The sequence below is a fragment of the Typopeltis vanoorti genome, chromosome 13 (genome assembly GCF_054136105.1).
Source record: "Typopeltis vanoorti isolate ZY-2024b chromosome 13, IOZ_Tvanoo_1.0, whole genome shotgun sequence".
NCBI classification, from domain to species: Eukaryota; Metazoa; Arthropoda; class Arachnida; order Uropygi; family Thelyphonidae; genus Typopeltis; species Typopeltis vanoorti.
The window spans coordinates 52760428-52774698 of NC_143561.1; the positions used below are offsets into that span (position 1 = coordinate 52760428).

At 39.3% G+C, this 14271-nt stretch overlaps 1 protein-coding gene across 1 annotated transcript in view; it reads left to right on the forward strand.

Moving 5' to 3' along the window:
* Positions 1 to 13882, forward strand: part of Ipp (inositol polyphosphate 1-phosphatase) — a 76832-nt gene extending 62950 nt beyond the window's left edge. Inside the window, exon 3 of the mRNA XM_090402602.1 lies at positions 13449 to 13882. Within this exon, the coding sequence (XP_090258728.1) occupies positions 13449 to 13882 (434 nt within the window). The remainder of the gene's footprint in view (positions 1 to 13448) is intronic.
* The last annotated feature ends 389 nt before the right edge of the window (positions 13883 to 14271 follow it).

Sequence of the window (14271 nt, forward strand, 5' to 3'; positions counted from 1 at the left end):
TTAGGAGATGATATCATAAGTGGCAACAACATCATATTAAAAATAAAGATATTAGAAAGGAATGTGACATTATTAACCTATGAAATAACTGATACTGATAGCCATTAGCCAGATATCAGTAATTGGGGTGAAGGTTAGCTGCCCACTGAGTTAGTCGATCTTCAAAGTTAGGACTAAAACTGTCTTGATTATTCCCTTTAGGGAATAAAAGACGGTGATGGATTTATTATTATTTTTATTGTTATTGATGTTTTTACGTGACACAGCCATGGAGTCCAAAGTCTCATCGTAGGAGGTCACTATACTCTACTACATCCAATTCACCGTCTTCACTGCTTAATCCTGCAAAGCCCGCCAACCCTACTAATAGCATTTTTTTTTTTTTTATCTGTCAGCAGTAGAACTGCTCGCAGCGAGTTGCATGCCTTGGGTTACCACAGCAGAGCTGCTGCGAACAAGCCACACATCATCTCTCCCCCCCGTCCTTTTAACACCAAAGAACCTTTTGGACTGGTGTCTTTCACACCGTTACTTGACCGTAGATGAATCACACTTCCAAATGTTTCACTCTGTTCCGGCAGGACTGCATCATTCCAACTGTAAGGTTTAGTGGAAGCTCGGTAATAGTATGGGTGTTTCAGCTGGATGCAGTACCGTTGACAGGGTGTATCATAGAGGCAGCCTGCCTCACGGCGCCACTTAAAAAGGGCGATCGTTTAGTCAAGAGAAAAATGGTCCTCACCAAATTTCATCATATATATACAGGGTGTTCGGGATAAATTTGACATATTTATAATTAATTATATTTTTCCGTAAGTTACATGTATTAACACACACTTCTCTTCATTTAAAAGTTTGGACCCTTCTTCATTCATATACAAGATGTCAGAAAGGATGGATAGCTGGAACCCACCTGAATCATGGAAGAGAATAACTTGTATCATGATGATTCGTGCCCGCCATCAAAATAAGGATATTACGACTGCTGCCCAATGCTCCCTGAATACAGTAAAAACAATCAGGCATGAACTAGAGACTTGCAATGGTGACTACGAGGATGTAGCAAGAAGAAAGATCCCTAGCAGACGATCTGATTGCGTTCGTACAGCAGAATTCCTCGCAAATCTGCAGGAACAGATGTTGAAGAACCCTGGCATTGGAATTCGGGCTTTGTTCGTGGAATTGCTAACTGTAGTCAAGCCCTGGATAACAAGGGTAGCCAATGGTAGGCCGTATGTATGGCAGCAGGATTCGGCCCCTTGCCACACCTCTGGGAAAAGTCAAAAATGGTTGTCTGAAAATTTCTACGACCTCACCAGTCCAAATGTTTGGCCTCCAAACTCCCCAGACCTTAACCCCATGGATTATTTTGTATGGGGCGCAGTTGAAAAAGACACCAATCGCACTTCCAGTAATACAAAAGCCCAGTTAATGGATAAAATTAAAACAGTTTTTGCGGCCCTTCCCAGGGAGACTGTAGCATCAACTTGTTCGAGGTTCCGAAGCAGAATTGAAGCTGTGATCGATGCTAATGGTGGTTATTTTGAGTAAATCTTGTTGATAGTATTGTAATTAACTCTGCCTGTAATGTTTTTTTGTCAATTCATTAAATTTAATAGATACAAAGAAGATTTTCTTTTTCCTTACGAAACTGTCAAATTTATCCCGAACACCCTGTATATATATATATATATGATGAAATTTATATATATATATATATATATATATATATATATATGATGAAGGGGGTCCGCCCCCTGGCGCCTACAACGCCCAACCCCCTGAGTTCCCGACTGGTAGGCCAGTTCTCCTTGAATTCTGATGACTCAAAGGGGGGTATCCCCCCCTTGGCGCATACGGCGCCCAACCCCCCCCCCCCGAGTTCCGGACTGGTAGGCCGGTTCTCCTTGAATTCTGATGACTCGAATTTTGAAGACTCGAAAGGGAGTTCCTCCCCCCCCCCGTGGTGCATACGGCGCCCAACCCCCTCAGTTCCGGACTGGTAGGCCTGTTCTACTTGAATTTTGAAGACTCGACACTCAGAGTAGTCCTGAGTTTCAAACGTTTTAAATAACTTGACAAAAAACGTGACACAAAAACGTTACAAAAAAAGCTAATCATTTTATATTACAGAGTAGATATATGATGAAATTTGGTGATTACCATTTCTCTCTTGTATTATTTTTGAGTGAATTTTTAATTCTTCAAATAAATCTATTGTATCTACATCAGATGTTATAAAATATCTTGTTGCCGTAAAATGGCTAAACGAGCGCCTTTTTTAAGCGGTGCCGTGAGTCAGGCTGCCAACCTGTCAACGGTACTGCATCCAGCTGAAACACCCATACCATCACCGAGCTTCCACTAAATTTGACAGTTGGAGTGATGTAGTCCTGCCGGAATCAGAGTGAAACATTTGATAACCAAAATCTTGTAGAAATTTATCCCAACGTAACCACCGCCCTAAGGATATTGTTAACAATTCATGTTAGCGTAGCAAGTGCGGAAAGAAATTTTTTTCCAAGCTTAAACTGATTAAAAATTATTTGCAAACAGCAATGACCCAAAAAAGATTGGTTGATCTAAAAATTATATCAATAGAGGCGGACATAACTCATAATTTAAATTTAGAAGAGCTTAAAAACAGATTTATTGTGCGATATCCTCATAGAGCAAACATTTAATTAATATTCAGAACACACGCAATTTACAGACAAAAATTACTAGTTGTGGTGGTGTTGGAGGTGGGCGGTAGATGGCGTTGATGGAGATGATTCGTAGTAGAGGTTAGGTGTAGAGACAGTTGTAGGTGTCCTCCCGCGATGAGTCTTTGGACTCCTTGGAGGTATCAGGAATAATAATAATAATAATAATATTATTACGTAATCGTTTTGCATTAATGTTTCTCTTGTAATAAAAGCAAATTAGCAATTGGAGATTTTCTTATATTTTTGTACTGTACTGTATTATGATCCAAATAGGGGGTGATATTTAATTGTTTGCCTCAGGGCACGATCTAATCTGGCGACGCGACGGCCCTGGTTTGATGGGGCATGGTTCATTGGTGAGCATGCCCAACACCATGCCTTCTGATGGATACCTGGACATCGTAGGCAACTTCATGTCTCCAACGCTGTGGAAGTAAATCGTCATTGATCCTTGCATGTTTCAAAATGACAGCGCTCCATGCCACACCACACTGCGTGTCCGAGACTGGCTTTCACAAAACAACGTTGAGGTGTTTGAGCTGGCCTGCTCACAGTCCAGACTTTAACCCCATAACATCTTTCGGACGAATTAGAACGCCGAATTCGCTACAGAGCACAACGGCTGTCATCAATATCATGAATGGGGGGGGGGGGTAGCTTAGCGCGAGGAAATGGAAGAATATTCCTGTTGCGACGTATCAGAAATTGGTTGAAAACATGATCAGAAGGAGTTGCTGTCATTCAGGTAAAAGGTAGTCCCACTCGGTACTAGAAATGTAATTAAAACGCTTTTTTTTTATCCCCAACGTGGTATCCAAATACTTTTGTCAACATAATGTGGTATGTGTGTGTGTGTGTGTGTGTGTGTGTGTGTGTGTGTGTGTGTGTGTGTGTGTGTGTGTGTGTGTGTGTGTGTGTGTGTGTGTGTGTGTGTGTGGAGAGAGAGAGAGAGAGAGAATTTTACTCAAAATCAGATGTTATATCTAACGTAACATGGGCATCATCAGGGAGACAACCTGGTAACTACATTCGAAACATTAATCATAAAAATGAGTTATGAAGCATGTGCCTACTAGATTGTGTCTCGATCGCAGCTAAAGTGATAGGAATATACTATTAGAGTTCAAAGGAACAATTGCACACATAAAAAATTAATTAAAATAAGAATGAGAATAAGAATAAACATTATGTACAATTAATAGGAATCCCTTCTCAAAACTTAAGAGGTTGGCACACAGATAAGGAGCTTAAGGTTCAGACGAAAATTATTATTATTACCTGACTCCTCAAAGGTGTCCAATTTGTTAAAAATTATTAAAATTATCAATTATTATTATTAATCACCAATCCCAACAAACAACTTCCTGGTAGAGATCCCTGTGCTCTGCAGCCTGGTTTTGCTCTTCCTAGGAAGATTTGGTCATCAGTCAACAGGATCAGAACTAACCAGGGCAGATGTGATTACCTACTACATAAATGGGGGCCTGTTAGACCACCCTTATTGTGATTGCTCTCCCGTGGCTCAGACAATTACTCATATTGTGAACGACTGCTCAAGCCGCCAATTTCACGATGGTGGTATACAGGACATCTACAAGGTGACAGATGAGGCCTTGGATTGGCTTTCCAGACTGGGCATAGACCTGTAGTTGTTCTGTATTCCTTTTGCCATAAGAATAAATTAATTAATTAATCACCAGTTAGATTATTAATTAAATTATTAATTAGGAGATTATTGATAATTATCATCAGTGTACATGACTACAAACCGATCGGAAAAGAATTTCAGTACCCTGCCTTAAAGTAACCTCCGAAGAAATAGCATGGCTTTTCCGCAAATCCAATCTAAATCTTCCTTTAAACCAGCTTGGAAACTGTCTTTCTTCTTTCCATCTGTAATGGATACATTATTACTTATCTCTTTATGGGTGTTTATTAGGCACCCTGCCAATGTTATCTTTGCCATTTTGGACCGACTGGCCATTCTGCTTGATTATAATCCAAGAACATCAAGAGTTCTTTGAAACCAGACAAAGATTCTTGTTTCCAGCAGGTTCAAATTGAATGAATCGCCTTTTGTTGAAACATGTGAAACGCTACGAAATCGTAGGAACGTTAATCGCTCTGACTGCGTGCCAATCTCTAAGTTTGGGGAAGCGATTACCATTAATTGTTCATAACTTTTATTATTATTATTATTATTTTAATTCATTTTTTTTATCTAAGCAACTTTTACAATTGATTTACGCAAGCTAGTAGAAACGGGCTTCATGAATAATTCTTATGATTCATGGTTTTCAATGTAGTTATCGGTCTGTCTCCCTGATGATATTCCTGTGACGTTGAGTGCAGGGTCGTCCCGTGCAGTAGCATATTTTGCCGCCCCTTCTCCCTTATTTTTCGTATAGTTTATGCCAATTCTGCCACCCCAAAAAAACTTATCGCCCCGTGCAAATGCACTTCTTGCACCGTCAGTAGAGCCGGCCTGGTTGAGTGAAATATATCGGCGTGTTTGAATAAAATTCTATATATTTTCATGTTTATGCCGTGAAAGTTTATATCAATAAAGAAATTCCAATATTCTTAGTTTATTTTATTTATTTTGCTACATTTTCAGTGCTTAATTCTTTATAGAATTCATCAGGATTAGTTTTGGCAATGCTTTTTCTTCTCCTTTGCTTTGATAATTATTAACTGTCCTCGAATACCATGCAGGCCACTTTTTCACTTTTAATCAACTTTGTATATACATGTTAAAGATACCAAGTAATTTTATAACCTTAGTTTTAATCCTTTTCCCCATGTAAGAAACAGATAAGTTTGCGCTTGAACGTAGTTCAAGTCTCATGGTACTGCAACACCAAGGCAACTCGTGGTAAAGGTGGAGCAAGATCTGATCACTATCCTTGATATTTCCTATAATGTAAAACACATCTCCTAGGAGATGTATGATGTTGTACATTATGGGTGGGGGGTCACTACCTAGACCGGTTTCAACCTTTTTTTGAGGTCTCATCAGTGAGTAGGCTGACCCTGAAATGCAAAGGTTTTAGTAATACGGAGCTTAAAGGATTAAAACCAAGGTTATAAAATTACTTAGTATCTTTAACATATATTATATCCAAGGTAAAAAATTTGTATATACATATATATTATATTCTAATTGTATTCAATGTTGTCTTGTGGATGTTATTTATCAAAATTTTCCAACAATCTCTCAAACTCGTACGTAGCGCAGCTAGAAGAATAACAAGACATTTTGAACCCTTTGCGGGATAAAGACCCGAGTTCAATTCTCATCTTGACGAGAGTCATCCTTATGTGTCTTTTCAATTGAAGGTGAGTTAGATTATCTCATCCGGAGATAACAGGAATTTCCCGACGGAAACTCTGTTTTTTATTTCGCATATAAGGACAAATCGGAAATTGTGAAGGTTCGCTCCTCTCTCTCTCTCTGTTATTATTATTGTTATTATTATTATTATTATTATTATTATTATTAAAGACGTACCTTCGTGGAATCAAAAGATTCATCGCTTGTAGTCTCTACTGTCACATACAAACTTCATCAAACCACAATCAACATTTCCGCACTCATCAGACGCTCACGTGGTGCCTTCCACTTACTAACCACTCTCCATAAAGAAACTTTTCCTCACCCTTTGCACATATTTTTCTTACAATTTTCAGCGATAGTTCTATTATCTCTCTATTCTATGAAAATCTCTTCCACATATTAACTCGGTAAAACTTCTTTCAAACTTGTATGTCACAATCATATATCTTCCCTCCCCCACCCCTTCTTCCTGTTATCGCGAGGCTCAGCAAGTGACATTCCCTCAATCTGTCCACATTCCACAGACTGAAATCTTTTGCAATATATCGTCATCCTCATGAGAACTGGGCGACTAAATCTGTGTAGAGTAATCAATATGAGGCCTAATTATGGCTTTATACAAATAAACTATGACCTCCTTACTTTTCCATGTCAGAGTCCTCCTTATCACTGTCATAATCCGATCTATGATTCTACAAGTTGAACAATGTGACTCCTAAACTTCACTTGCTTGTTCATTATGACTACTCTCAGATTTCTCATATTCCTACCTCTTTCCTACAGATATATGCTTGACTCCTATGGGCATTGTAATAATGCCCATAACTTTTCATTTGCTAACAACTGCATATTTCCTGTTAAACATTCTCAGTATTCTAATACACACATAAAACAATAAGGGCTCCAGTATTTATATTTTATATGTTTATATTTTTATTTTTGTAGTTCCTACGGAGTATCTTATTTAGAAATCTAATTTTAGCAATAAGAAAAGTTATGATCTGTACCTATGTCAAATGATGCCGGAGTTCTTGTATCTATTATTTCTTCAGTCATCTTTTTCTTACTTTATTTTTGTATTTCCACATTCTCCTTGTTATTATGGAATCTGTTGTAGATGTGTTACTTAAAATATTTTTCCGTGTTATTTTATGTTGATATTTATGTTTGATAAAAGACATCATTAAAGTGTTAAATCAGGAACAGTGTCAATTTGAATAAAAATAGTTAAATTTTAATGAATGAATCCGATGTATAGGAAGATTTTAATAGTCACAGTCCTTTACTTGACTGTATATTCGAAACAGATTCATATTTTTAAGTGCCAGCATTAAAATTTATGGCGATTATATTTCAAGAGAGTTAAGGAATATTTTATGCAGGTTGCATCGTCATGTTACTCGAATACGTTTGCCTTGGTCTAGAATAAGTGATTTAAATAAAGTTATCTATGAAGAAAATCACAGCAATCACAATAATTCTGACGTATTTATGTCACTAGGAACAAATGAACCATAACTGTGGTTATTTAAAGGACTGTAGGGAGATGCTGTTGCACATAAGCGCAAAAATATTAACTATACACGTAATAATAATTATAATAATAATAATGTATTGTTATAATGCCCAGATGTGATAGCGGGCAATCCATGATCAGAGCTTTGGAAGTTAACTGGATTCTAAACAGGTTATGCGCAGCACATAATTATGGATTTATTATTTTATGAGGTCAGTTTTGTCAATAAGGATATGGTTTAGTGGCGACGGTATCTACTCAAATACCTTTGGATCCAGGGCCGCATTTACCATAAGGCGAATTAGACGCAAGCTGGAGCCTCACTCTCTATGGGGGAGTCACATTTTAAAACCTTATTCCCCACAAACAACACTATAAAAAACAGCCTAGTTATAGTTGCAAAATAAAATACTTATTTTTCAATATTAAATTCGCAATATAAAAACTAGAGGGCGCTGAAAAATTTTTGCAGCAAAAAAGGGTCAAATATCATAGGGCAGTAAAGAAAATTCCAAGTAACACAGTACACGTAAAGACGAGTGACACTTAAGTCATTCCTCGCTGGAAGCCGAATGTAGAAACTGTGATTCTACATTCAGCTTTGAAATAATGCTGGATTTAATATCCACTTTATTTATATAATTTTTCATCGTCAAACTGAAGCCTTTTGGCTCTTTATTTTTAGTAAATACTTTACGCACCGACCGAGAGTTCGTTTAGGAAAAATACACCTCTCCGACACTTCGCGTTCCTTAGTACTGATCTCGATTATAGTCGTTGTGATCGGACGTATTCCTTTAGACTCTGCCTAGTTGAATTTTATATAAGGTTTTTCGGGAAGCTCGCATTGCACTGGAACTAACACAGTTCGAGACCTACTATCTCCCCCTCTGTATGAAATATGCAGAGGTCTAATAGCCGGCAGGCCCCACCTGCAATGAGGACCAGTGGTGGATGAATGGTATTTTAGGGAGGTAGGTCTCTCCACTGTGTCCAAGTAAGTTCCCGAAACTCCTTTTTTCCTTGTTTTTTAGGATAGTCACCTATAAAAAACTAACTTTTTGCTGGTAGATGCTTACGCTAAGCTGTTTACGGGATTAGCCAGCGGACTCTCAAAGTCTACAGGATCATTCTTAAACTACTCGGGAAACCCGAGAAACTGCTATTTTCTCTTAGGCCAAATTATGGACTCTGCATATGATGAGATCGACTTCAAGCAGCTATTGGCAATCTTCAAACATGTAGGAAGCCTGCTGCAAAGGAAATGGCCAGGAAAAGTAGCAATCCACGAAATAGAAGAGGTTGAATCAGAGGACTGCCAATCCCCCGACCCTCTTTAAGATTCCAGCAAAGAAAATACCACATCAGCTGATATTCACACACTAGAGGATAATGACGACTTTCAGGTAGTCAGTAGGAAGAAGCGAAAGGAGTCTCTAGCTGCAGAACCTGAAATGCTGCCTCAGACCTCAGAGAGAGCAATACCAATGGACACTACAGCACAAACTGAAAGAGTAATAGAGACGGATACAGTAACACAGCCTAAAGAGAGAATTCCATCAGTGATCTTACGATCCAAAGAAAAATGGTCATCATTCACTCAGTTGATGAAAAACAACAGTATCAAATTCAATTCAGCAAAGAACACTGATGAAGGAGTTCGGATTCAGCCTGAAGGTGCATCGGACTACCGTCTGCTCACCAGATATTTAGATGAATTGAAAGTCCCATATCACACTTTTCAGCTTAAAAAATATAAACCTTAGATATAAAGATATAAAGCTTAGAAACCATACCATCTGAAGAAATAGCCAGTGATCTCAAATCGCAAGGATTAACACCAATAAAAATATCACGCATGTACAGAGCGGATAAGCGATCCATGCCTCTGGTCTTGGTGGAGATCAGTAAAGACCAACGAGAGATTTATGACCTTAAGATTGTCTGTAACTTGGTTATCAAGACTGAACCCCTCAGAAGGAAGACATCCGCCGGACAATGCCATCGCTGTCAAAAGTATGGTCATGCGCAGAAGCTTGCAGGGCGGAATACAAATGTGTAAAGTGCGGAAATAATCATCCCTCGCATACATGTGTCAAGCCAAGAACTACTCCTGCTAAGTGTGCCAACTGTGGCAGCCCACATCCAGCTAACTAGAAAGGCTGGTTACTCCACCCATCTAACCTGACAAGAACTAAGGAGGCAGTGGCCCCGTCCACCCAGAAGCGAGTCACACAACTTGAATTGAAAATTAAAGTGCAGGCTATTACACCTGATAAATCGTATGCTTCTGTAGTTTCCTCACGCAACAAATCGGCAGAAACCATACCAAGCAGCCAAAACTCTGCTGCAATGTTTGCTGCCACTTTGGGAGAAATGCTATCAGCTTTTAGCAAATCAAATCCAAACCAGGCTGACACAAACAGATTTCTTAAAAATACCCAAGTCATATTCTCGTTGATGAATGGATAATCCGGCTATCACAATAAATTCTATACAGATCGCATTCTGGAATGCTAATGGACTCAGCAACAACATTCTAGAACTCCAAGAATTTGCTACTCACTATAAAATTGATATCCTGTTAGTTAACGAGACCCATATGCGGCCCTGTGATAATCCCTAACTAAGAAATTACTCTTTGTTAGAAATGATAGACCTAATGCCAGAGGTGGAGGTGCTGCAATCTTTATCAAGAAAAACATCCGTTACAATGACATAAAAAAGATTCCTACACTTAATCTGGAAAAAAACTGGCATAGAAATTTACACCATTAATTCAGGCATCTTAAAAATATATTCCGTTTATAACCCTCCAGGCAGAACTCTGCTATCCTCTGATCTTTCTCAGTTGCTTAACACTACGAAAACAACAATAGTAGCAGGTGATCTAAACTCAAAACATCCCTTATGGAACAGCAGGTGTGCCAATTACAATGGAAAAATCCTTCACAATTTTGCTTAGCTGAGAAATATTATCATCGCAGGCCCGATGTATTAGATATAGCCATATTCAAAAACACATCTCATCAATTCCAGCTGCAAGTAGTTAACAACCTCAGTTCGGACCACAACCCAGTACTTCTAAAACTGGGAGAGGATCCGGAACTTATTCCCAGTCAGTCATTTACTAATTTCATAAAATTCAAGGCTACATGGATTCAGTGCCGATTATCTCCACTTGTGAAGAAATTGACGCAGCAGTCAACAACCTGGAAAGCAAAATTCAAACTAGCTTAACTGCAGCCTCTTCTATTTCCACTCCGGCTCAAGTAAACCTACTTCCAGAAGAAATTCTTGCTCTAATCAGAAACAAAAATAAAATCAGACGTCGCTTTCATAACACGCTATCTCCTCAAGATCGCCAAGAGCTGAACAGAGCATCAAACTTACTTCGCTATGCACTAAAAGATCACAGAAATCAACAATGGGAAAGAAAATTTTGTTCCCTGAAAACTGAAGATAATTCCTTGTGGAAGTTGGCAAAGGCTATCCGTAAGAACCGTTCCAATATCCACTCCATTCACGGAGAAAGAGGTATAGTTTATAGGGACGATGAAAAGGCAGAAGTTCTCTCTGAATCTCTTCAACTTCAGTGCAGTCCTAATTATGCGCATGCGGATTTAGTCTTCATAGAGAAAATTCACCGTCGAGTCCGTACTGCGCTCCAGCAGCCTAACAACCGTAAAAATATCTGTCCCACCTCGCCTAAAGAGGTCTACTCAATCATTAGGAAGCTTAACAACAAAAAAGCCCCTGGCCCAGATGAAATTAACAACAAAACAATCAAGGCCCTTCCGCACAAAGCTGTCATGCATTTGGTACCAATCATAAATGCAATACTCAGACTAAAATATTTTCCAACTCGATGGAAACAAGCAGATATAATCCTCATTCATAAGCCGGGAAAAGCGCCTCAGTTACCGCAAAGTTACAGACCCATCATTCTCTTTTCATGCTTGGGAAAAATTGCAGAAAAAATCATCCTCAATCGACTTCAAGATGTGGTGAACAAAAACGATACAATACCGAAAGAGCAGTTTGGGTTTCGAACCGGGCATAGTACTACACAAAAAGTTCGCAGACTGGTCGAATTCATCACTACTGGATTCAATTGGCGACAACATACAGGAGCTGTTTTTCTGGATGTAGCAAAAGCCTTTGATAAGGTTTGGCACAAAGGCCTCATCTATAAATTATTTATGGCCAACGTTCCGCTTTATCTTATCAAACTTATCGACTCCTTTCTAAAAAACTGGAAATTTCAGGTCAAGTTGAGAGGACTCAAATCCTCTTTGAAAAGAATCACTGCAAGTGTTCCTCAAGGCTCGTTGCTATCTCCGCTGCTTTTTAACATCTTTGTTGCTGACGCCCCTAACACGACATCAACCACCACAGTTTGCTATGCGGATGAAATGGCAATTTTGAGTAGATCTCTCAGGCAGAACTTAGCTACACAGCGCTTGCAAACCGCAGCAACAAACCTAGAAAAATGGCTCAGGAAATGGAGAATAGCTGTGAATGCCAACAAAAGTACTGCCATTCTCTTCACAAGACGGAAGGCATTCCACTACGGAGAAGTCAAACTTTTTAACACAACTATTCCTTGGAAATCCAGCACCAAATATTTAGGTATTGAACTGGACAACCGCCTCAACTTTAATTCTCACATCGATTATGCCTGCAGCAAGGCAAACTCCGCAATTATGCAACTTTAATTGCGCAATTCACCATCTTCTCAACCGAAGAAGCCGTGTCAGCACCGAAAACAAACTACGGATATACAAAACAATCATTAGACCCACATTAACTTATGGATAACCGGCTTGGGATCACACCTCTCCTGGCAACATCAAAAAACTACAGGTCATCCAGAGCAAATGTCTCCGTATGATATTCAATGCTCCGTGGTTTGTCAAGAATGCTCTCCTCCACCGAGATGCTGACATTCCTGATATTCACATGTTTCTCCGTGATACTGCCACTACATATTTCACCAAAGCAGCTAATCATCCCAATCAACTCATTCGAGAGTTATCTAACTACGATGAAAACGATAGGTGGAAACACAAGCGTCCGAAAGCGGCTCTGCTCATCGGTACTCGTGATGAATGGGTGAGCCAGGTACTCGATAAATTCTCATTAATTTAAGCCATTTTTCATAGAGATGAAGGGATTATAATCCAAGGGATTGAGGTCCATCCAGCCACAAATGTTAAGTGTTAAGTGTTCCTTAGTATTGAAGAATTTTACCGTTTATTATTTCTAAGCGACTCTCAGATCACTTTCATTATTATTCCATGCTTTGCGTAATCACATCGTTCGCTTTCCTCAGCGCACTGCGTATTTTGGGTTACGTGTGGCCTTGACACATCCGTAGCGTGTACCTGTAACTTCATCTTATTACAGTATTATAAGAGTGCTTCCTGACAATGCAACTTTTTTAGGGATATCAAGATGGCGGCTTGCGTGTTAGTTTCGTGTATTATTGATGGGGAATTGCAAATTTGATTGATAACGTTTTTTAGTGATTTATGCTTTCGTGACGAATATATGTTCACATTTATTGATCAAGCATTTTGATTACGAAACGTTTTTGTAAGTTACAGGTTAGTAAATACTTTAATTTCAATTTTTAGTTCCATCGGAAACCATCTTCTAAGCCTAATCACAGGGCATACTAAACTATATATCGTACTTCTGGAAAACACCAGATTGTGTCTATGGAATTTGCTATGGCAAAAACCTATAAACCACCTCCTCGAAAACGAGACCATTTTCGAGGAGGTGGTTTATAATGAATTCCTCAGATTAGTAAAACTTCTGAGTGATAGTTGGCCGGGAAAAGTTAAGCTTTTTGACTCATTCCCACCCTCTTCAATCACAGAAGATAACTCGGACGATACAAGTGAGGAGCTCATTACTCAGCTGCAGTCTTCCACAGACTTTGAAGAAGTTCGTGTGCGCAAAAAGCGCAAAACCACTGACACAGAACTTCCCATAGATTTTGGTATGGAAGAGGATACTCCCAGTTCCAATCCTTCGACCGCCACGAAAGAGAGGGTTCCACCGATAGTTCTCCGGGAAAAGAAAACATGGACACAGTTAAGATCCACCATGATAAACTCACAGATACAGTATCTCTCGGCCAAGAACACGGATGATGGTATAAAAAGTCAGCCAGCTACTGTATCAGACTACAGAAAACTAACCAAAGTGTTAGACTCTAGTATTATTCAATACTACACCTTTTCTCTTAGTTCGGAAAAAAATCTGAAAGTAGATTCTTCGGGGTGTCACGGAGGATATAACTATAGATGAAATTGAGGCTGACCTCCACCACCACCAGGACCTGCCACTTGTTAAGATTAGCAGAATGACTACAGTGGACAAATCCCGTATGCTTCTGGTCTTAGTGGAAATCCACAAAGCCTCTAAGAACATCTATGATTTAACATCAGTCTGTGGACTTCAGATCACCCCAGAGCCACTCCGTAAAATGGCAGCTACTGGTCAATGCCATAGATGCCAGAAGTTTGGCCATGCTCAAAGACTCTGCAAGGCAGAGTACAAATGCCTGAAATGTGCTAAGAACCACCCCACTAACACCTGCATAAAGCCGAAAACCACCTCGGCTAAATGTGCTAACTGTGGTGGCCCTCATCCAGCAAACTACAAGGGATGTACTCAGCACCCAAAAAAACAGAGGG